Source organism: Heloderma suspectum, chromosome 1 (genome assembly GCF_057233095.1).
Source record: "Heloderma suspectum isolate Gila_16-S chromosome 1, 16-S_ref, whole genome shotgun sequence".
Classification (NCBI taxonomy): Eukaryota; Metazoa; Chordata; class Lepidosauria; order Squamata; family Helodermatidae; genus Heloderma; species Heloderma suspectum.
This window is the reverse complement of record NC_139458.1, coordinates 97,877,507-97,899,393: the sequence shown is the minus strand read 5'-3', so window position 1 is coordinate 97,899,393 and position 21,887 is coordinate 97,877,507. Positions and strand designations below refer to the sequence as shown.

General features: G+C 43.3%; 1 protein-coding gene across 10 annotated transcripts in view; it reads left to right on the top strand.

Annotated features, from left to right (window-relative positions):
- Window positions 1-21,686, top strand: part of NADSYN1 (NAD synthetase 1) — a 49,950-nt gene extending 28,264 nt beyond the window's left edge. For 9 of the 10 annotated variants that reach the window (XM_084852146.1, XM_084852215.1, XM_084852156.1 and 6 more), the window contains 8 exons: window positions 457-625; window positions 2,370-2,505; window positions 2,978-3,084; window positions 3,937-4,068; window positions 8,623-8,692; window positions 9,875-10,003; window positions 10,936-11,112; window positions 15,308-21,686. In XM_084852146.1, the coding sequence (XP_084708272.1) occupies window positions 457-625; window positions 2,370-2,505; window positions 2,978-3,084; window positions 3,937-4,068; window positions 8,623-8,692; window positions 9,875-10,003; window positions 10,936-11,112; window positions 15,308-15,361 (974 nt within the window). In that variant the 3' untranslated portion in view covers window positions 15,362-21,686. The remainder of the gene's footprint in view (window positions 1-456; window positions 626-2,369; window positions 2,506-2,977; window positions 3,085-3,936; window positions 4,069-8,622; window positions 8,693-9,874; window positions 10,004-10,935; window positions 11,113-15,307) is intronic. The other variant, XR_014790509.1, reaches the window with a different exon arrangement.
- Window positions 21,687-21,887: the final 201 nt, after the last annotated feature.

Genomic DNA, 21,887 nt, shown 5'->3' with positions numbered 1-21,887 from the left:
ATTAAACCTTTACCTCACAAACATCAGTTCCTGGATTGCACTGCATGTGTGTTAGAATCTAAAACAAACCTAGTTCCTGTTTTCTGAAATGAAGCATGTTTGTCTGAAATCTCTCTGTCTATCTTTCTCTCAGATTCTGTATAATCTATAAATAAATAATTCAAACAAATTAAATCTCACTTATGATGTTCTCTTCTGCTCCTAAGGAGTGCTTAATTATCTTATAATTTTCCAGAATAATAAATGTATATGTGTGTATTCATCTCTAAATTTAATTTTATCCCTTAAGTTTAAAGCAAGCTTAAACTGAAGTATGTTCACATTCATGTCTAATATAGGACCATATTTTGTGAAATGATGCAATGGATATTAATTCTGTGTTCTAAAGACTGACATGAAACACATGTTCATTCAGTCCATCTCTCCTCATTTCCCCTCTGTTCTCACTGTTTTCAGACCAGATTGTGCTGAATGATGTGCGTAAGATAGTAAACGATGAATTCTACACACCACAGGAGCCTCAGGAATTTTGTGGACGCATCTTAACAACTTGCTACATGGCCACTGAGAACTCTTCTCAGGAGACATGCAACAAAGCCAAATCTTTGGCTGAAGAGATAGGCAGGTATATAATTGATGAATGCTTGGTTAAAGACACAGTGCAATAAAAAGTGCACAGGCTCCGATCCAGGTCTAGGTGTGTGTAACAGCTAGTGACACTAGGTAGACATGGAAGACCACTTGAGCATGCCAGTTCCCTTTTGCTGGACCAGGGCAACTGTGTGATTGTAGTACTTGAAAAATAAAGGTAGTGTTGGTTTGCTTGATACCTAAAGGTATATCTCACTGCGGGTGCAATCCTATGCCTGTTTAGACAGGAATAAGTCCTAGAGGTCCCAGCTGGCTGGGGAATGCTGGGAGCTGTAGGAGTTTTTTCTGTCTAAACAGGCATAAGGTTGTGCCCTAAATACTTTTGTTGTAGGCTGTGTTATTTGTGTTTGTGTTTTGAAAGCAGGTTGTATTTATTTTTTAAAAGCAGGACCTTCTAAGCAGGACTGACTTGTAACTGTCACAGGAATGCCATTTAGGGGAGGCATAAGTAGCATCTTGCCCCACTCATGCCCTCTATTTCACACATGTGATTACTCCTCAAGATCACCTATCTGGTTATTGCAAGGTATATCAAAATAACCACAAGAAAGGCTCTGAAATACACTGCTTTTGGTCATTTAACCTTTATATCAAGGCCCAGTCCTTTGAACCTTGCTATGAATCTTGCCTTTCACTCAAACCATTTATATCTTTTTCGTCCCTAACCTAAAATTATGCACCTGATTTGTCATTACTTGGTTTCGATTTCGCAGGTGCTGCCATTAAAAGCTTTGACTTAGTGAATGTTGGTGCCCTTTTTCAGGTCAACTGTTCTAGGCCTCTGTAAGATAGTGAGGGAATAAAGGGGCGCTATTCTCTTTCTCTCTCACTCTTACATGGAAGCTGTTACTTTCAGGGTCCCAGAGAAGCGGGAACATGCTTTAAAGTTTTATGGGTGTCTTTCAGTTTTGGCTCTGCGTCTTCTTTCATGGTCTTTCCTATGTTTGGAGTAACTTTCCCCGCACTAGCCACTTCTATTTTCTCCTTTCAGGCACAAAATATTGTTTTTCCCATGTGAGCTGTTCTGAAAAACTCTTCCCTGTGGTAGGCCTCCCCCCAAACATGTGGCCATTTAATGCTATTGCCACAGAATCTGTGGGCTTGTGGCATGTGGATACTGTACAGCTTGGTGTGGATACACATAGTAGATTTTTTAAAGAATATCCTATTCTATTTCAAAGAAGTCCCTTATTCAATCAAACCAAAGGTCCATTAATCCAGGGGTGGGCAACTTGTGGCCCTCCAGATGTTTTGGCCTACCATTCCCATCATCCCTCACTGTTGGCTATGCTGGCTAGGCTCATGGGAATGGTAGGCCAAAATATCTGGAGGGACACAAGCTGCCCATCCGTGTTCTAATCCCCTACTGTGTCCATCAGAGGCCAGCCAGTTGCCTCTGGAAACTTACGAACAGGGCATGATGGAGATAGCCACCCTGTTTTGTTTGTCTTCCGCAAGGGTGGGCAATGTTTTCGGGTTCACGGGCCTCCTTGACCGCTGAAGACCTGTTGGGGGTCACACAAGTGAATTGGGGCAACAGTGGGTGGGTTAGAACACACCCATTCATTCTCTCTCACTCTTACACACAGAGACACCTCCCCCTAGCCTTTATTCCTTGTAAGACACTAAAATATTTTAAGACAAACCTACGGACTTAGTCATAGTGAGGCAGAGACTGCTTTTCATTAGAATTAAATATGTGCTTTCCCCCCACACAGTTATCATATAAATATAAACATAGACGGAGCCGTGAAAGCCATTTGGGCGATTTTCAATGCCGTGACGGGACGATGGCCCCAGTATCAAGCACATGGAGGCAGCACCAGGGAAAATCTGGCCCTGCAGAATGTGCAGGTATTGTCACAGAGAGCCATTTTTCCTTATCTTTCCAAGAGGGGCAAATATATTTTCTGTCTTTGGTAGGTATAGTTGCAAATTTACTGAAGGTTCCCTAGGGGCTTGGTGAGTCTTATGCATATGACAGAGCTGGATACTGAACTCAGATTTCTCTCTCTCAAGACTGGTATTAAATCGTGTATCTTGCTGTAACTTTAGTTCTCTTCCTTTTCTAGTAATACCTGTTGCCCATCATCCTTAGAAGGAGTAGGAGGAGTTTTCTCTCTCCCACTTGTTACAATACAGAGTACCTTCTAAAGGAATCTACCTCCTGACCTCACAGTTGCTGATCTCTAAGTAACTCTCACTTACTCCTTTATAGCATATTGTTCTAGAAACCCGCTGCTGATACTGATCTACACTTCTGTCGTGATCTGCCCTTTGTGAATTCCTGCCTTATTAAATCCTGGTTTCTAAATTTGACTTCTAGGCCAGAATAAGAATGGTGCTCGCCTACCTGTTTGCACAGCTATCCCTATGGACTCGTGGAATGCCTGGTGGGCTGTTAGTACTTGGAACAGCCAATGTGGATGAAAGGTGTGTGCATGTTAAAAGTCTCATTAATTGAAAATGAAACTCTCCATTGACTCCTGTTGATACCTGGCAATAACAAAAACAATTATGGGTTTTGGTTTGAACAGGGAATGATGTGGAAGTCTCGGAAAAAGCAATTGTCCAGTATTCTTATGTATTCCTATGTGATGCTTCAGTGGTTGTTTTCTATTTAGTGCTTCAGAAAGTTTAGCAAGCGATGTGTGGGTTTCGTTTTTGTGTTCTTGTTATCTTCAATTCTAGTTTTGTTAACTTGGGTTAAGTACTTCAGTCTGTATAGGTAATGTTGTTATAACTGTTTAATCAAATACGTGAAGTAAACATGAGAAAGGTAGGTGTTTGTGTATAGTACACACATATTACTTTCTTGGTGTACTCGATGTATCTGATTAAAAATGGTTGGCAAATTGTGATAAACAAATGGAATTGATAGAGACTGTTTGTAGAGTGATTAGTCACCACAATGGCTTGGAAACACAAAGTCTGATTGTGGTGGGTTGAGTGTAACTGGTAGATGGCTCATTCTAGGAATGCCAACGTTCCTCACGTTTCCTGTTGATTTTCCTTCTATGGAGGTTTCAAGGGCTGGACACCCTATGCAACAGGGAAATACTTGTACTTGTTAACACTAGAAGCTTCTCCTAGCTCTTACACAGATTATATAAAGAAGCTTGTCTGGAAATTAGCTTGAATTCTGACCACCTGTGCTCTGGTTTGTAGATTTTATCCCTAAAACCTTCAAAATATTCATGTAGTTATAACTGCACTATAACGTATTCCTTCTCTTTTGCTACCAGATTGAGTGCTAAGTCAAAATATTTATACTCTGTCCCCTAGCCTTCGGGGATACTTCACAAAGTATGACTGTTCCAGTGCTGACATCAATCCTATTGGCGGAATTAATAAGACAGACTTGAGAAACTTCATCCAATATTGCACTGAGAATTTTCACATAACATCACTTGGAAGGTAAGAGTCGAAATGATGAACCTTAGGCCCTGCATCCATCCATCCATCTATCTATCTATCCTCTGCTATAATTTGAGTTAGAATCCTGACACCTTCTCCCCTCCTATGATTGTTTGTCATGTTAGCCCTATTCAAGCATTCTGAACCTGAATAGAGTGAACACATGAGGAGAGCGAGTGCTTCAGCCCTTCCCCTCTGTTGCTGCATTTGTCACCCTCTATTCATGGAGGGCCCCTTCATGGATCGCTGCCTTGTTGTGGCGAAGGGGCTTGCATAACTCAGTGAAGCCATAAGCCATGCCGTGCAGGGCCACCCAAGACGGACAGGTCATGGCAGAGAGTTCTGACAAAATGTGGTCCACTGGAGAAGGAAATGGCAACCCACTCCAGTATTCTTGCCAAGAAAACCCCACGGAACGTATCACAAGGCTAAAAGATATGACGCCGGAAGATGAGCCCCTCAGGTCGGAAGGTGTCCAATATACTACTGGGGAAGAGCAGAGGGTATTTCCAAGTAGCGCCAGAAAGAGTGAAGCGGCTGGGCCAAAGCCGAAAGGACACTCAGCTGTGGATGTGTCTGGTGGTGAAAAGAAAATCCGATGCTGTAAAGAACAATATTGTTTAGGAACCTGGAATGTCAGATCAATGAATCAAGGTAAGCTAGAGGTGGTCAAACATGAGATGGCAAGATTGAACATTGACATCTTGGGTATCAGCGAACTAAAATGGACAGGCATGGGCGAATTTAATTCAGGTGACCATCATATCTACTACTGTGGGCAAGAATCCCTTAGAAGAAATGGAGTAGCACTCATAGTCAACAAAAGGGTGGGAAAAGCAGTACTGGGGTACAATCTCAAAAACGATAGAATGCTCTCAGTACGAATCCAAGGCAAACCATTCAACATCACAGTAATTCAAGTCTATGCCCCAACCACTGATGCCGAAGAAGCTGAGGTTGATCGGTTCAATGAAGACCTACAACACCTTCTAGAACTAACACCAAAAAAAGATGTCCTCTTCATCGTAGGGGATTGGAATGCTAAAGTAGGAAGTCAAGAAATCACCGGGATAACAGGCAGGAATGGCCTTGGTGTACAAAATGAAGCAGGACAAAAGCTAATAGAGTTTTGCCAAGAGAACACGCTGATCATAGCAAACACTCTTTTCCAACAGCACAAGAGGCGACTCTACACATGGACATCACCAGATGGTCAGTATCGAAATCAGATTGATTATGTCCTTTGCAGCCAAAGATGGAGAAGCTCTATACAGTCAGTAAAAACAAGACCTGGAGCTGACTGTGGCTCAGATCATGAGCTTCTTGTTGCAAAATTTTAGCTTAAATTGAAGAACATAGGGAAAACCACTAAACCATTCAAGTATGACCTAAATCATATCCCTTATGAATATACAGTGGAGGTGAGGAATAGATTTCAGGGATTAGACCTGATAGACAGAGTGCCTGAGGAACTATGGACAGAGGTCCGTAACATTGTTCAGGAGGCAGCAACGAAATCCATCCCAAAGAAAAAGAAATGCAAGAAAGCCAAGTGGCTGTCTGATGAGGCTTTACAAGTAGCTGAGGAAAGAAGGGAAGTGAAAAGCAAGGGAGAAAGGGGAAGATATATCCAACTGAATACAGAGTTCCAGAGAATAGCAAGGAGAGACAAGAAGGCCTTCTTAAATGAACAATGCAAAGAAATCGAGGAAAACAACAGAATGGGAAAGACTAGAGATCTCTTCAAGAAAATTGGAGATTTCAAGGGAACGTTTTGTGCAAAAATGGGCATGATAAAGGACAAAGAAGGCAGGGACCTAACAAGCAGATGAGATTAAGAAGAGGTGGCAAGAATACACAAGAACTATACAGGAAAGATCTTAATGTCCCTGATAGCCATGAGAGTGCGGTCACTGAACTTGAGCCGGACATCCTCGAGAGTGAAGTCAAGTGGGCCTTAGGAAGCATTAGTAACAACAAAGCTAGCGGAGATGACAGTATTCCAGCTGAGCTATTTAAAATCCTAAAAGATGATGCTGTTAAAGTGCTGCATTCAATATGCCAACAAATCTGGAACACTCAACAGTGGCCACAAGACTGGAAAAGGTCAGTTTACATTCCAATTCCAAAGAAGGGCAACGCCAAAGAGTGTTCAAACTACCGCACCATTGCGCTCATTTCACATGCCAGCAAGGTGATGCTCAAAATCCTACAAGCTAGGCTTCAGCAGTATGCGAACCGAGAACTACCAGAAGTACAAGCTGGGTTTCGAAGAGGCAGAGGAACTAGAGATCAAATCGCCAACATTCGCTGCATCATGGAGAAAGCAAGAGAATTCCAGAAAAACGTCTATTTCTGCTTCATTGACTACGCTAAAGCCTGTGATTGTGTGGATCACAACAAACTGTGGCAAATTCTTAAAGTGATGGGAGTACCAGACCACCTTACCTGTCTCCTGAGAAACCTGTACGAGGGTCAAGAAGCAACAGTAAGAACCAGACATGGAACAACCGATTGGTTCAAAATTGGGAAAGGAGTACGACAAGGCTTCATATTGTCACCCTGCTTATTTAACTTATATGCAGAGTACATCATGAGAAACGCTGGGTTGGATGAATCACAGGTCGGAATTAAGATTTCTGGGAGAATTATCAACAACCTCCGATATGCAGACGATACCACCCTAATGGCAGAAAGCGAAGAGGATCTAAAGAGCCTCTTGTTGAGGGTGAAAGTGGAGAGTGCAAAAGCTGGTTTGAAACTCAACATTACAAAAACGAAGATCATGGCATCTGGCCCCATCACTTCCTGGCATATAGAAGGGGAAGAAATGGAAGCAGTGACAGATTTTACTTTCTTGGGCTCCAAGATCACCGCAGATAGTGACTGTAGCCATGAAATTAAAAGACGCTTGCTCCTTGGGAGGAAAGCTATGGCAAACCTAGACAGCATAGTAAGAAGCAGAGACATCACCTAGCCGACAAAGGTCCGTCTAATCAAAGCTATGGTTTTCCCAGTAGTAATGTATGGCTGTGAGAGCTGGACTATAAGGACGGCTGAGCGCCGAAGAATTGATGCTTTCGAACTGTGGTGCTGGAGAAGACTCTTACGAGTCCCCTGGACTGCAAGGAGGTCAAATCAGTCAATCCTAAAGGAAATAAACCTTGAGTGCTCATTGGAAGGACAGATGCTGAAGCTGAAGCTCAAATATTTTGGCCACCTAATGCGAAGAGAAAACTCTCTGGAAAAGACCCTGATGCTGGGAAAGACTGAAGGCAAAAGGAGAAGGGGACGGCAGAGGATGAGATGGCTAGATAGCATCACCGATGCAATGAATATGAACTTGAGCACACTCCGGGAGAGAGCGCAGGACAGGAAGGCCTGGCATGCTATGGTCCATGGGGTCACGAAGAGTCGGACACGACTGAACGACTGAACAACAACAACATTCATGGAGGGTGACTGTCTGAAGAGGAGAGTCTCCTGTACCTGTGGAGGCTCTCCACACAAGCCAGAACCCTGATTTTCCAGTGTTCTGGCTCACATGGAGAGCCTCCGTGGACAGAGGAGGCTCTTCTTTTCAGGCAGTTACCTTCCAGTTATGGAGGGCAGCAAACATGATGAAAGAGAGGGGTGGGGCTGGAGCACTCCTTCTCCTCATGTGTTTGCCTGAATATTCCTCTAGTGTTATGGAATTCTGATCCTAATTAGGACTTTGGACAGAATTGCAGTCCAGAATTTCAGTCCAGTCTATGGCAACAAAAAAATGGTATAAGTTATTTTAAAAACACAATCGTATCTAACATGGTTTCCCTGACCAACAGGAAACTGCCCCTTTCCTGAGACTAATTGTCTCAACAGTGACAATTTGATATACCACTAAAAATCTTCCAGAGGATTGTATGCTTGCAGTTGTGTGGAAATCATAACGTGATGCAGATAAAAGAGTGGGAGGTGCAATTAAACAGGAGTGTGGCCTTCCCAATTTGATGCAAACATGGTTCTTGCCAAGGTTCAGACTAGCTGGTTTTGCACAAATGTTCATCTGTATGGATTTAGTTGTTCTTGGCATTCACTGTGAACTTGGTGTTCAATGTGATGTTCGCATTGGTTAGTCTGGAGCACTTTTTTAATTCGCAAGTGTGAAGCTCTGAACATACAGTGTTTTGTACTTAAATAATGTGTGCATGTATATTCAGTAGTGTCTGTACAGAGCTGAATGTGTTTTAAAGCTGCCTAGATACTCATGTTTTAAATGTCTGGCTAATGATGTAACAGGTGAACTCTAAATAAACAATATTGGATCTGATCTCGGTTCCTGATATTATACACTGTTATACTTTTTCTATAAATATCACATTCTTCTATGTAGCTCACAATAACAGTTTTGTTGCATGTATCCTGCAGTCATATTTTTGCTTTAATTGTACTGGGGGAGGTGGGATGCCTTGAGGCCTGGATGGTAGCAAGCTTCTCACTTAGCAGGAGGCACTTGCTCTTTGAAGCAGGGCCAAGCAACTAACCTGACTGGCTGGATTTCTTTTGCCTACACAGTATTCTCTCCATGCAGTCAACAGCAGAGCTGGAGCCCCTGAAGAATGGAGAGGTGGCTCAAACTGATGAGGTAAAGGGCAGCGACTACAAACCCCTCTTGTAAGCCTAATGTGTAGCTGTTAACATCTTTTGGGTTTTTTTTAATCTGCACAAAGATCACCTAAATTGTGTCAAGAAAACCTGGGTTTTGTGACATATGTAACATAAGCAAGTCAATGCAAATTCGCAGATTTCATACCTTCCCCCCAAATTTATTCTGCCGTAAATGGCTTCTCCAGTATCATGGGCTGCTGTGGATTTATGCCAGCGCGGGATGCTTCTGCACAACACAGTGGCATAATTGCCTCACTTCAGCAGAGCAGCTTTTGCACATGCTTGGTGTGGATTACAACATTGTGGAAGCCTTTGGGGACTTCACCAGCAGAAGCACCACCCATTTCTAATTAGCATGATGCCCCCGCCCCAATAAATTCTTGGAATGTGTACTGAAGCTAATTGTTTTAAATTGATTTAATTTAAGGTAAGGTCTCTTTAAAACTAATTGGATTATTCCATTCAATGTATTTTTAAGAAATTCTAACCTGCCCATTATCCTGACAGGTTCCAGGGCTGACTGATTTCCTCTGCTACTGCCTTACTTTTTAGGGAGGGTTTGTTTCTCTGTGATTGAGCACATGTTTTGAATTCAGACAGTTCCAGGTTTAATTTCTGACATCTCCAATTAAGGATCTGATGCCCAGATTACACATAGTTCCATACCTGAGGTGGTAGATTAAGTTACACCATTTCAAACTGCAAGGGGGATCACACTTTTAATGCTGTGCTACATTTAAGAAATCCCTGCAAGTAGAAAACATGCACAATAGGGAGCAGGCAGGATTAGAATCTCTCTCTCTCTCTCATGTGCTAGGGGTTGTTTTTTTTCTTACTTGCAAGGAATTTGTTGCATTGGTTACCCCCACTCCCTGCGTGCGTGTGCACGCGCACACACACACACACACACACACATTTGAGAGTATTCAAAAATGGCATCTCAGCTTCCACTATGAGTCTACTGCCTTAATCTGCTGTCTATGTTGACAGGACCTCTACCTGAGCTCATAGACAGCTTTAGAGCAGATGGAATTGGAGTAGATGGACTATGGGTCTAATTCCATGTTGATGGCTCTTTATGGATTCATGGTCTGTCTTAATTCAGTTCTTCTGTTCTTTTCTTTTTTCTTTCTTTTGGTTTGTGTGTGTGTGATTTCAGGCAGACATGGGGATGACGTATGGTGAGCTCTCTGTCTATGGCAAGCTAAGGAAGATTGCTAAAGCTGGACCTTACACCATGTTTTGTAAGCTGATCACAATGTGGAAAGAGACTTGTTCTCCAAGAGAGGTAAAAACAAGTTTATTTTCCCCTTCGAGTGCCACATTCAGAAGGAAGATGAATGAATGAATATTCAGAGGAGAGGAACAAATGTATCAGTGCATTAGCCCCAGATTGGCCAGAACATGACCACCATTTTGCAATAACCAGCAAATCAGAAACCATGGTTTGAAGAGAGTGTGCATAGCATGGTTTGTGCTAACTGGGGCACGATGTTTGAATTGACAAAACCATGGTTCATGGCCACTGCTCTGCCTCCAAAGGCCTTATAAACAAGAGTGCTGAGATAGAAAACAAAAGCAGAAGCAGCTCTAAGCCGTAGTTTGCTTGTATGTTTGAGAAGCTTGAATTAGGTTATAAACTATCATTAGCATGAACTGTCGTTTGACAATGATGTCTAAATTGAGTGACAGTCGCAGAGTCCCAGTGGTTATTCTTCCCAATTACAAAGGCCCATTTTTGCTCGGCAGCTGTGGCTGTATCCAGGAACATCCTGGGTCACGCTTTGTTCTTCGTGCAGATGCGTCTCCAAGGGACAGCTGGGTGCATTGCACACTACCCCTCACCCCATCCTGTCATCCTGTAAGCTGTAGTCCTGATGACAACCAGTTTGATCTGAGCCCTGTTCTTGATAACACCGGCTGCGATCATGTAAGCATGGACACAGCTCCAGGTGGTAATAGTTCAGCAGCTGAACTGTATGCAAGATTTCAGCCTTTGAACATCTGAAGTAGCAGGCTGATTCTGTATTGTAGATTCTGATACTTTGTAGGTATTCTCATACCTAGTGTACTAGATATACACTAATAACTGCATTTATCCAAATATGTAGAACTAAAATGCTGCTATCTTTTAGATACCTTTTCTCTCCTAGAATTCTGCCTAAGGTTTGAATGACTCCAGGTTTTTTTGAGCCTGAAATACTGCGTTATATACACCAGGTGGCGTCAAAGGTTAAACATTTCTTCCGAATGTATTCTGTCAATCGACACAAAATGACTATCCTAACCCCATCCTACCACGCTGAAAACTACAGTCCCGATGACAACCGGTTTGACCTGAGGCCTTTTCTGTATAATGCTGCCTGGTCCTGGCAGTTTAGGTGTATAGATGAACAGGTAAGCATGAACCTGTTCCTTAGCATTGTAATGCCGTTGTTGCTGTGGTGATGTGTGGACATATTCAATACATGTAAAGAGGAAGTATAGTTAATATTGTAAATCTCCAGTAGGTAGAAAGTAATCATTATAAAGCCCATTAGTAGTCAGATGTCTATTTTTACAGAATATGTAAGTTGCTAAGGACAGAATCCTATGGCCACTAGACAGTGCCTAGACGGCCATAGGATTTTTCGGTTTCTGGGAACCAAGCTCAGAGCCAGGGCTCTGAGCTTGGTTCCTAGAAACCTAATTCCCTGCCCCTGCCCCCTCGTAGGCAGCACGGTTTGTCCCCAGTTCCGTGCTCATAAGAGCAGCGTGGAGTGGGGGAAAAGGGGTGTTCCCGGGGGCAGGGAGGGGAGGAGACCACGGAAGCACCGTCTGGCTCCTCCGCCCCCAACATGCCCCAGCTAGACAGCCGAAATTGGCCGTCGAGCCTCAAATGCAGGGTGGCCGGAACACGGAGGAGAGGATCCGCTCTGTGCTCCGCCCACACTGCATTGGACAGTTGGCTGCCTTCAAGTTCGGAGGTGGCCGACTATCCCCATAGGTTGTTGTTTATTCGTTCAGTCGCTTCCAACTCTTCGTGACTTCATGGACCAGCCCACACTAGAGCTTCCTGTCGGCCGTCGCCACCCCCAGCTCCCCCAAGGTCGAGTCCGTCACCTCCAGAATAACGTCCATCCATCTTGCCCTTGGTCGGCCCCTCTTCCTTTTGCCTTCCACTTTCCCTAGCATCAGCATCTTCTCCAGGGTATCCTGTCTTCTCATGATGTGGCCAAGGTGCTTCAGTTTTACTTTTAATATCATTCCCTCAAGTGAACAGTCTGGCTTTATTTCCTGGAGTATGGACTGGTTTGATCTTCTTGCAATCCAAGGCACTCTCAGAATTTTCCTCCAACACCACAGTTCAAAAGCATCTATCTTCCTTCGCTCAGCCTTCCTTATGGTCCAGCTCTCGCAGCCATAGGTTACTATGGCAAATACCATTGCTTTAACTATGCCTATGTTGTCAGTGTGATGTCTCTGCTCTTCACTATTTTATCAAGATTTGTCATTGTTCTCCTCCCAAGAAGTAAACGTCTTCTGATTTCCTGGCTGCAGTCAGCGTCTGCAGTAATCTTTGCGCCTAGAAATACAAAGTCTGTCGCTGCCTCCACATTTTCTCCCTCTATTTGCCAGTTATCAATCAAGCTGGTTGCCATAATCTTCGTTTTTTTGAGGTTTAACTGCAACCCAGCATCCCCATAGGATTGCATCCTAAATGTTAAAGGAGCCCTAGAAAGCACGCAGAAGCTCATTTTAATGTCTGAGCTATTTGTTGCCTTTATATCTACCCTTCCTCTTGAGGTACATTGGATAGGCAGAGTGATCCAAGGTTGCCATCAAACTTGATACCCAAGCAGGAATTTAAGTCTGGTTTTCCTGTGTCTGTGCACAATATTTTAGTCTGTGTTAGCAATGTAATATGTGTAAAACCATCTAGCTTCCAGAACAAAGGTTTCTGGTCCATTGTGTTTATGTCTATGGATGTCAAACCCCTCTTTTAAGGGGGCAGTAACCTATTTCCTAGCCCAGGTTTTTTGTGTGAGCTGAGAGGGTGAGGATGCTTCTGAAGATTTGTCCATCCCTTCTAGTCAGGGCAGTATGGATGGCTGTGTGTAGCCACCATTTGTATGCCTGCCTAGTGACAGTGGACAATACACTGTCTTCCAAAGCTTGCCTTCCCTTCTGAAAATACCTTCATAAATGCTGTGAGCATTCATGGCTATGTTTCCTCTTTTTCTAGTTCTTTTGCAATACCTTTTCTTGCACTTGGGCAAATGTGACCTAACCCTAGCCAAGGCATTTTTTAAAAAGTTATTCCTTGGCCTTGGGGAAGTTCAAACTGATTTTTTCTTGCCCAAAGGAAGGTTAATTAGGGCATAGTTGAAGTCCTGCTTTGCATCACAGTTTAGCCTTGAGGTTCGTAGAGTTTCAGACCTGGATATGGTTCTGTACTAAGACCGGGGACTGAAGGTATGGAAAAGATCAAGCAGCCATAATAATTATGACTTGCTAGTGGTCTTCAGTCACAGCTGTAACATTATTTTAATATATTTTCTTTTGCTGGACAGAGGAATGTTAACACCTCCACATTTTCCCTGCCAAAGATTTTACACCTTGGTTGCCTTTAATAATATGTTTATGCATGCAATAAAATGCTAATTCCCACCTCCCTGAAATGCCAGACATGCTGTAATAGTATCTGACTTCCTGGAAACTCAAGATAAAAGATGCCATGTGGTCCCTACCTTTTTTTTTTTTAAGTCTTGTATTGTTTTTCCATCATTTTTTCCACAAGTAGACCTGACCCAGCCTCAGTGAAGTCAAAAGGAAAAAATGCTTACTAGCTTCAATGAGAGTTCATTTGGCTATTATTGTGGGGTCATATTTTTAAAATCATTCTGTGCCTGTAAGAATTTATGGACATGATTAATCAGAGCTTAAGTATCTAATTACCCAGCATATTGGTACAGTCATTAGCCTTTGCCAGATGCCTATATGCAATATTCTCAAAACTTGCTGCCTTGTGAAGAGGCTGGGCTGCATAAAGTCTTAGGCAACCACGTTTCTTAGCTTTGGTGTAAATAACAAGAGAGGTGACAGTCCTAGTTTTTGTCTGTTCAGGAGGGCCCCTTGCAGCCAAGCTTGCAGCCGGCCCACATTCACCGTGCACAAGCCCAGTCCACATACACACACAAAGTCAGTGGTTTGTGCGCCTGAAGGGAAAGCAGTATCTCCTGCTTTGCAGGGTCCTGCAACTCCTCATATTCCCCTATTCATCTCCACACCAATTCCCTGCCTGCCTTCTCTGTTGGCTTGGCTTTTAAGGCCATGCTAATGACAACCAGCACTGGCCTGGAGCAGCATCTGATCTGTAGTTGTGCCAGTCATTTTTATGCAATTTTGGAGCTGTGGTAATTCCGTGTGTGTGTGTGTGTGTGTGTGTGTGTGCGGGGGGTGGGAGTTGCCACCACCATGGTAGCCAGCCTCATCTGGTCCCCCTTGTGCAGGGGAAGGAACTACCAGGCACACTAATTCGCCAGATGTACAGACTGGCATGCCAGACCACTTCTAGGCTGCGGTCATGGTCTCTGGGATGCTCTGGATGGGGTGTTCTGCTCTCTGCCCATCGGAGCCATGTAAGAACATTGTGTACAGTTCTGGACACTGCACCTAAAAAAGGATATTGTAGAACTGGAAAAAGGGCAGAAAAGGGCAACTAAAACAATCAAGGGGCTGGAGCATCTCCCCTACGAGGGAAGGTTACAACAGCTGGGATTGCTTAGCTTAGAAAAGAGGCGAGTAAGGGAAGGCATGATAGAGGTGTACAAAATTAGGCATGGCGTGGAGAAAGTTGACAGGGAGAGATTTTTCTCCCTCTCTCGTAATACTAGAACCTGGGGTCTAACGCCCCACTGGTAAGAGCCTAACTACATTTGGCAGCACGTGATGGGGTTCTAATGAGGTCCTGGATTTTTCTTATGGTTGATTGTTTAAAATTACTTAGATATACGTGCATGTGTGTATGTGCTGTCTGTTTATATGGTTGTATGTAAATTGATATTATACTGTGTATAATATTGTATTTTTAAGGTTTTTAATCATTGTATACTGTCCAGAGAGCTTTGGCTATTGGGCATTATCGAAATGTAAAAAAAGAATTGAAACGTGACATGGAAATGTTGTTGTTGTTCAGTCGTTAAGCCGTGTCCGACTCTTCGTGACCCCATGGACCATAGCACGCCAGGCCTTCCTGTCCTCCACTCTCTCCCGGAGCGTGCTCAAGTTCATATTCATTGCATCGGTGGACATGGAAATACTGGGTTACAAAACCCCCAATAGGTTCTCCCCCCCCCCAAGGCAAAGCCCCTTTAGGAGAGTGCAACTTGGAGCAGCGAAGTGATGAATTGGAAGGGCTGAGTACAATCACCTGCTGCTTCTCTGTTCCCAATCACTCCCTCTCAAAGGTATTTTTGCTTGGAAAAAAATAGGTGTGGGGGAATTGATACAAGCATATGTGGGTAACGTGTAGTTCGACTCTTAATGTGGGTGTTTTCCAGACTTCATCTTGGTTAAAGAATAAGTGGCTGCTTAAATCTCTGATTTACAGGTTTCTAAACTAGAATCTAAGGGAGTGAACCCAAAGCTTGAAGATGTGGCTTGAGTCCTTTCTGTCTTGTTGCTGTGGATACATGGTGCTTAGCATAAACATCCAACAACACATTATGAGGATCAGAAGAGTTCTGGGGGTTGTCTGAATTTTATTTATTTTTAAGGATAAAAATAATGGATTTAAAAAATAATGTGATCAACTTGAAAATAAATTAAACAAAATTCTTTAAAAGGAAAAGAAGAAATATACGTTGGTCCAAAATTTCATTGAATAGGCGTAGGGAGTCCCCCCCCCCAAAAAAAATGTTCTTCCTATTATGACCCATTGAACATTTTTCCTGTGAAAGTGTTATAGAAACTGCATTCATATAAATTCTAAAGCTAATATTATTGTACAGTACAATCGATAACTTCCTAATAATTAAGACCCAACCAAGTAATGATTCAGTTGCATTTTGTATATGTTACGGATTTGAGTTGGGCAAACATCATCTCGGCCAACTACTCAAAAACTTTGGTTACTTATGGGCTGTAGGATATCCCTGTTCAGGTGTTCAGCCTGGACATGTGAGAACTAAAAGGGTGGTGGGTGCATGCACGCCACACACCACAACATCCTCAGTTCCTGGGCCCCTCTAAGTGTGCTGAGCTGAAAGTGTATTATTTGGAACTGTGTTCAGCCAGTGGTGCAGCTAGGTAAATTTAGACCTTGGACTTAATGGTCTTACGGGGTGGTGGTGGTGGGGATGGACTTTAGATGATCACATGTACTACTTCAGTTGTGAAGCATATAACTAACATTTCTATTCTTGTCTCCCCGCCATTCCATGCTTCACAACTGGTTCTGCATTCCTGATCTGTTAAGAGCAAGAAACACAAAACAAAACAAAAACCTGTTTCCCAACCCTGATGAAAAAAAAGAAATGCTCTGAGCATGTGCAGTTTCGCATTTTAAACTCACTTCAGTCACAGCACTGTCATGACTATTGGAATAAAATGGAGTTTGCTTCTGCTCACCAGATGTCATTTACTTGGGAATAAGCACCATTTTGTTTTAGAAAACGGTATATGTATTTAAAGTAAAAATAATAGAATCGGTAACCATATACATGCCCAGTCGGCTGCCCCCTAACTCTTCGATGTTAAAAAAATAAGAAAGGATGCTGCAGTGAGCAGAGTCAGTCCTGGTTTGCCATTGGCCCATCATGTTCTCTGGGTGGGCATTTGGGGGCCCCTGGACTTTGTCCCTGAGGTCCATCTCTAACTATACTACTGCATTCACCTGAAAGCACTTACAACCCTCCTGCAGGCCTTTGCACTCAACAGGCTGAGATCTGGATGCCTGGGGATTTTGCGGGTGGGGCTTGCATGTGCGTCCTGGCTTCCACCATGCATTGAACCCTTGCATTTGCAGGCTAAACACCTGACTATTTTGGCCATCCAACAGGGTAATCCTATACATGTCCATTCAAAAGTAATTCCCATTGAATTCAATGGGACTTACTCCCTGGTAAGCAGGTACAGGATTGCAGCCTAAATTACATGGATTTATTGCAGTGCTCTGGCTGGGTGGTGGCAACTTTTAGAACATGAGTAGTAGCTGTGTCTGAGGTTTTGGATGAAACAAAAACTTTTCAATACTTGGAAGCTGTTGAAATATATGGAAATAATTAATATGACCAACACCAGTCACAGCAACTCAGCTTTCAGTTCAGGAAAATATTTGCTCCTCTAATGAACAGTCTGCATATGATTTCTCTCTTTTAACTTGTTGAACTGAAATAATAAAATTTTACAGCTACTGGCACATGTTGACGTGAAAAATGATTTTGTTAAATTTTATTCTGCAATAAATTCATATTTTAATGAATCTAATTGGCTCTGTTCTTATTTTTCATATTTTTTGTTATTTACATAGGTTTAACTATTCTGGTCTGGTGGCTTGGACAGCAAACTGAGGCCTTGATTAACCATGGTAGTGGTGATTAACTTTAAACATAGATATAATCCTGTTGACGTCAGATTGGTCTAAACAGGGACTTCTGGGTTCTGTTCTTGGCATGGGCAGTTACATGCTATGTGATATCTCAAAACTTAGTTAATCTTTAAGCTCTTTGAGCGTGTGCTTGCATTATATTTTTTCAATGTTACCCTGGGTAGCTGCCATCTGCCCCCATGTTATGTTAGGGTAGGGCTACAACTTTTGACCACAACTTTTTTTGCTTATCTCTGATGAATTTGGGGTAGAACATAGAGGTGAGCCATCCAGTGGCTTAGTTTAGACCACAGGGATGTCTCCTCTGACCACCAGCATGGCACCTGAACCCAATGAGACACATCTAAATCTGTCCCTTAGCTGCTCACTCCCACTGCCTGGCCTGTGCATGGGAGTTGGCACTTCAGGCATAAGACGGGAACTCTGGTCCTGCCTCTCATGGTTGACATTTGGATGAAAGTTAGCCATGGAGCCCTTTGCCCATGTCTCAGGATCGGTCGATTCCAATGGTAAAGCTTTTCTTGTACTTCAAGCTGCAGGTATGGCATTGCATGTCTGAATGCTCCCCCAATGAAAGAGCATCCTGCACATAGAGGGTGGAATCCAGTTAGCTCACCACACTGACAGAATGGTTTCCATCAGCAGAACTGGGAATGGGTTGATTCCTCCTCTCCATAGAGCCCCCCACATGCCCTCAAAATCTGCTCCAGAGGGTTGGGAGAACTTCCACAGCAGATTTTGGGAGAGCACAGGAGGGAAGGGGACGAGAAGAAAGCCTCATCATGCAAGCGGAAGTCTGCTTATACAACACTGGATTCCGCCCAGTATGTGTCAGAGAGAAGCCTAGGCCGCCATGCTAGTTTTACATGTTCTTTAGTCGTTAAGTCGTGTCCGACTCGGTGATTTTTGCTTCTTTGTGGGGGAACATTCAAATGTGCACCTTTGACACCTGTAGCCTTGATTCTGCTGATTGTATAAACTGCCCTGTTGTAGTTTTAGCCGCACAATCCTATACATAGTTACTTGGAATATGTCCCATTTTCAATGGAGTTTACTCCCTAGTAAGTATTTTTAGAATTCTAGCCTTAGAGTAGTTTCACAGGGACTTGTATGGTATGTTGGCCACTAAGAACACAAACCATTGCATGGTGGCTCTATGTATGCTTCTTGCTGTCAGTGGTATCAGCCAAATGACATGGTAACTCTTGCCATGGTCCCAACTTCTCTAAGGAGTTTGCAGGAGTGTCAAGAGAACAACAGGAGATTATAGAACAACTGATCCTTCAAGCAGATAGAGCTACCACTCAATAAGTGTTTAAGGCTGCAATCCTATACATGTTTAGACAGAAAAAAAGTCCTACAACTCCCAGCATGCCCCAGCCAACCATGCTGGCTGGGGGGATGCTGGAAGTTGTAGGATGTTTTTCTGTCTAGAATGGGTAAGCTATTTCAGTCCGAGGGTTGAACTGGCTCCAGAAAAGCATTTCAGGTGCTGCATCCCAGGACTCTGCTGGCATGTACCCGACACACATTTGTGCTCACACACATGCGCATGCACTCCTGCCACAGGTTAGGTGAGAGAGACGTGGGCTGAGTCATAGCCTTGCAGAGCCTTCCTTGAAGTTGTGGCTAAATTGCCCTCTTGTCCCCTCTCCCTTCTCTGAGGAATGGGTGGGTCTTTGGCAAAGGGATGGGGTCCAAGGCCTCTGTGGGCTGGATGGGGTGGCTTGACAGACCAAAGATTCCCCATCCCTGGTTTAAGTGGTTGCCACACAGCAGATTTTCCTGTGAAATTACCCCATGTTTGTTACTCAGTTCTTTCCTAGGCTTGTATGCATTAGCCAGTGGTTTGATCCTCTGAACATGTGAGAGCTGATTAGCAGGAGCTGCCATTTGATTTAATTGGGTCATGTTTGTAACCCATTTGAACCTTGGCATGTTTGTGACTGCATGTTTCACATTTGGGCCTAGTGATCACTGTGATGATAAACCTGTGTCTGGGCAGTACTACATCAGGCTTTGTATACAGGCTCTTCCATACAAAAAGTAAAATAAATCCCTGTACTTAGATGTCAAGGAGAAGAATTTTAGGGTAGTCTTTTCATAAACACTTTGGCTACTATACACAACATAGATTTATTTGTTTGTTAAATGAACATCAGGTGAGCCCCAACTTGCATTCTGAAGGGCTTTAGTCCAAATTCTGATTAACTACCTCAGTGAGAACTACGCCTTAAAATGCCAGCAGAGTTGGCCCAAGGCATTTGTCTGCCTGAGGCAAAGGACAAGATGGTGCCCTCCCCCCCCCCCATTCCATGTACAGAAGCTCGCCAGACAGGCAGCTGAATCTTACCTCAAAACTGGCAACATCTTATTTTCACCACACTTGAAGGCAGCAGGCTAGCTTAGGGGGTGCAGGGCAGGATATATGAACCACACAGCTCTGTCCCCACTCCCAACATCTGCCTGATGTGGCCACATCACTCTGCCTAATGGTAGGGCAAGCCCTGAATGTCAGACAGTATTCAAGGAATTCATTTTATGCTGTAGAGGCAAAAGGAAAGTGTATCCAGTGGGTATGAGTTCAGTCAGTTACTTGTGATGGAGCACCAAGGCTGGTTATCTAGATCCCAAATAAAAAAGCTTTCCCATTGGTGTTTTCCCCACTCTGAAAAATGTTTGGAAACCATTTCACCAATACACTTAAAAAGAAAGAAAACAAACAAACAAAGAAAGATTAGCCTGTAACTGTGCGTAATTGAGCTCCTGTGTTGACAATATGGTTGTATAAATCTTCTCAGACAGCAACTGAGGTGATAGTGGGGAATAGCTCAAGGTTTTGAAAGTGTGAGCTCCCTCTCAGAAGGGGAAGCTTGGACACCTGAAAGGCTCTGGGAAGCCTTGATATAGACCTATGTCTACCTATCCATAATATGGACATTAATAGGAAAGATGAGTAAAAATGCTATTTTCCACTGGATTCCACTTCTTCAGAGTTGTTGGCTCTTGCCTAGAAGGGTTTTTCTGTCCCTTAAAGAATTGTGTGGTGAGAGACCTGGGACGGAGTCACCTGTTTTTCTTTCTCCTGTCATGCTCCACTCTTTTCTATTTGCCACATGACTATTAAAACATTGGAGCTGCTTTGGCAGGAGACCACTCTAGTTTTGCTTTATTCAATGGGTCCACTGATGACCTTCTTGGTACCTGTATCCCATAATACCCTCCTATGCTTAAACATCCGCAAGTTGGCTGATTTGAATGCTGCAGCCCCCAAAAGCATTTCCCCATGTCCATTCTTAAGGTGGCAAACATAATATTGAAAAATCCCTTATTGCATGTGTTGGCCAAATATTTGCACACCCACCCAGTGCCAAGTACCATAGCTGGTACTTGAATGGGCATGTTGCATCAGTGTAAGAGGGCTTTAAACGGCAGGCTAGCCATATGGACCACTGCCACAGAGAAGTTGTTTTAAGCTGCCACCATGCATATTACTCTGCAGTTCCATAGTCCCTATATTAGTTGTGTTTACACTCATGCTTCTGGACCCAGGCATGCTTCTGGACCTGCAGGAACCTGCTACAGTAGGTGTATATATACCTGGTTAGGGCTTTAGTCCCTGCTTCTTATATATTCCCCTTATATTTACTGCTAGCTGTCTCCAGAACCAGAATGTCGAAGCAGGGCATATACATAAATTTGTGTAGTGTTCTATGATGCCTTCACCAAATAAAATTTGTCACAAACATTTAAGAAGTGATATGACAGAAATATTAAGAAAAATGGAACAGGCCTTTTATGTTTAAGAAAGCTCTGATGTGAAATGTTCGCTTAAGTTCAGAACACCAAAAAAAATGATAGGGAACACTGGAATTCTTATGGTGTTTCTCTCTCTCTCTCTCTCTCTCTCACACACACACACACACACACACACACTAAAGCACTCTGACAGTTTCAGTCCATATAAAGCTAGTTTCTTTTCCAAGTTCCGTAGGTCTCTGCTTGGCTCTCCCTTACTGTTTCTCTAAGGTTCACAACATTATCTAGATTTTGTGTGTGCATGGCCAAAATTATATGGAGAAGGGAGTGGGGTTGTTGCCCTTGGTTTTTAGGGTCCTAGTGGACAACGAATTTTTAACAAGTGCCATATTTTTCAGCAGAGTCCACTGACCCGTATGAGCTGAGACACAGACAAAGGCTTCATTAACCATCTCTTCCCCAGCAGAAACAGAAACAGGCAGCTTACAGAGCTTTCCCGTGACATACTTCAGCTACTCAGCTCCGTTTTCTTGTGTCTTGGCTTGAGTGTGGGAGTGAGCAGCTGCTGTGCATAATAAGATGTGTGTGTGTGTGTGTGGGGGGGGTGTTAGTCCATTGGAGTAAAAAGCACAGGGTCTTGTGGCTTTTTAAAGACTCACAGGTTTATGCATATGTTGGTTGGCTCATTCTCGTGGGATAAGTTTGGTGGCTGAAGAAATACCCTTTGCTAAACAGTTTGCCATTGGCTGGTCCCGCAGCAGCAAGAGTGGATTAAATAGCCCTCTGCCTCAGTTTAAAAGAAGTGGCTGAGGTGCATAATGGG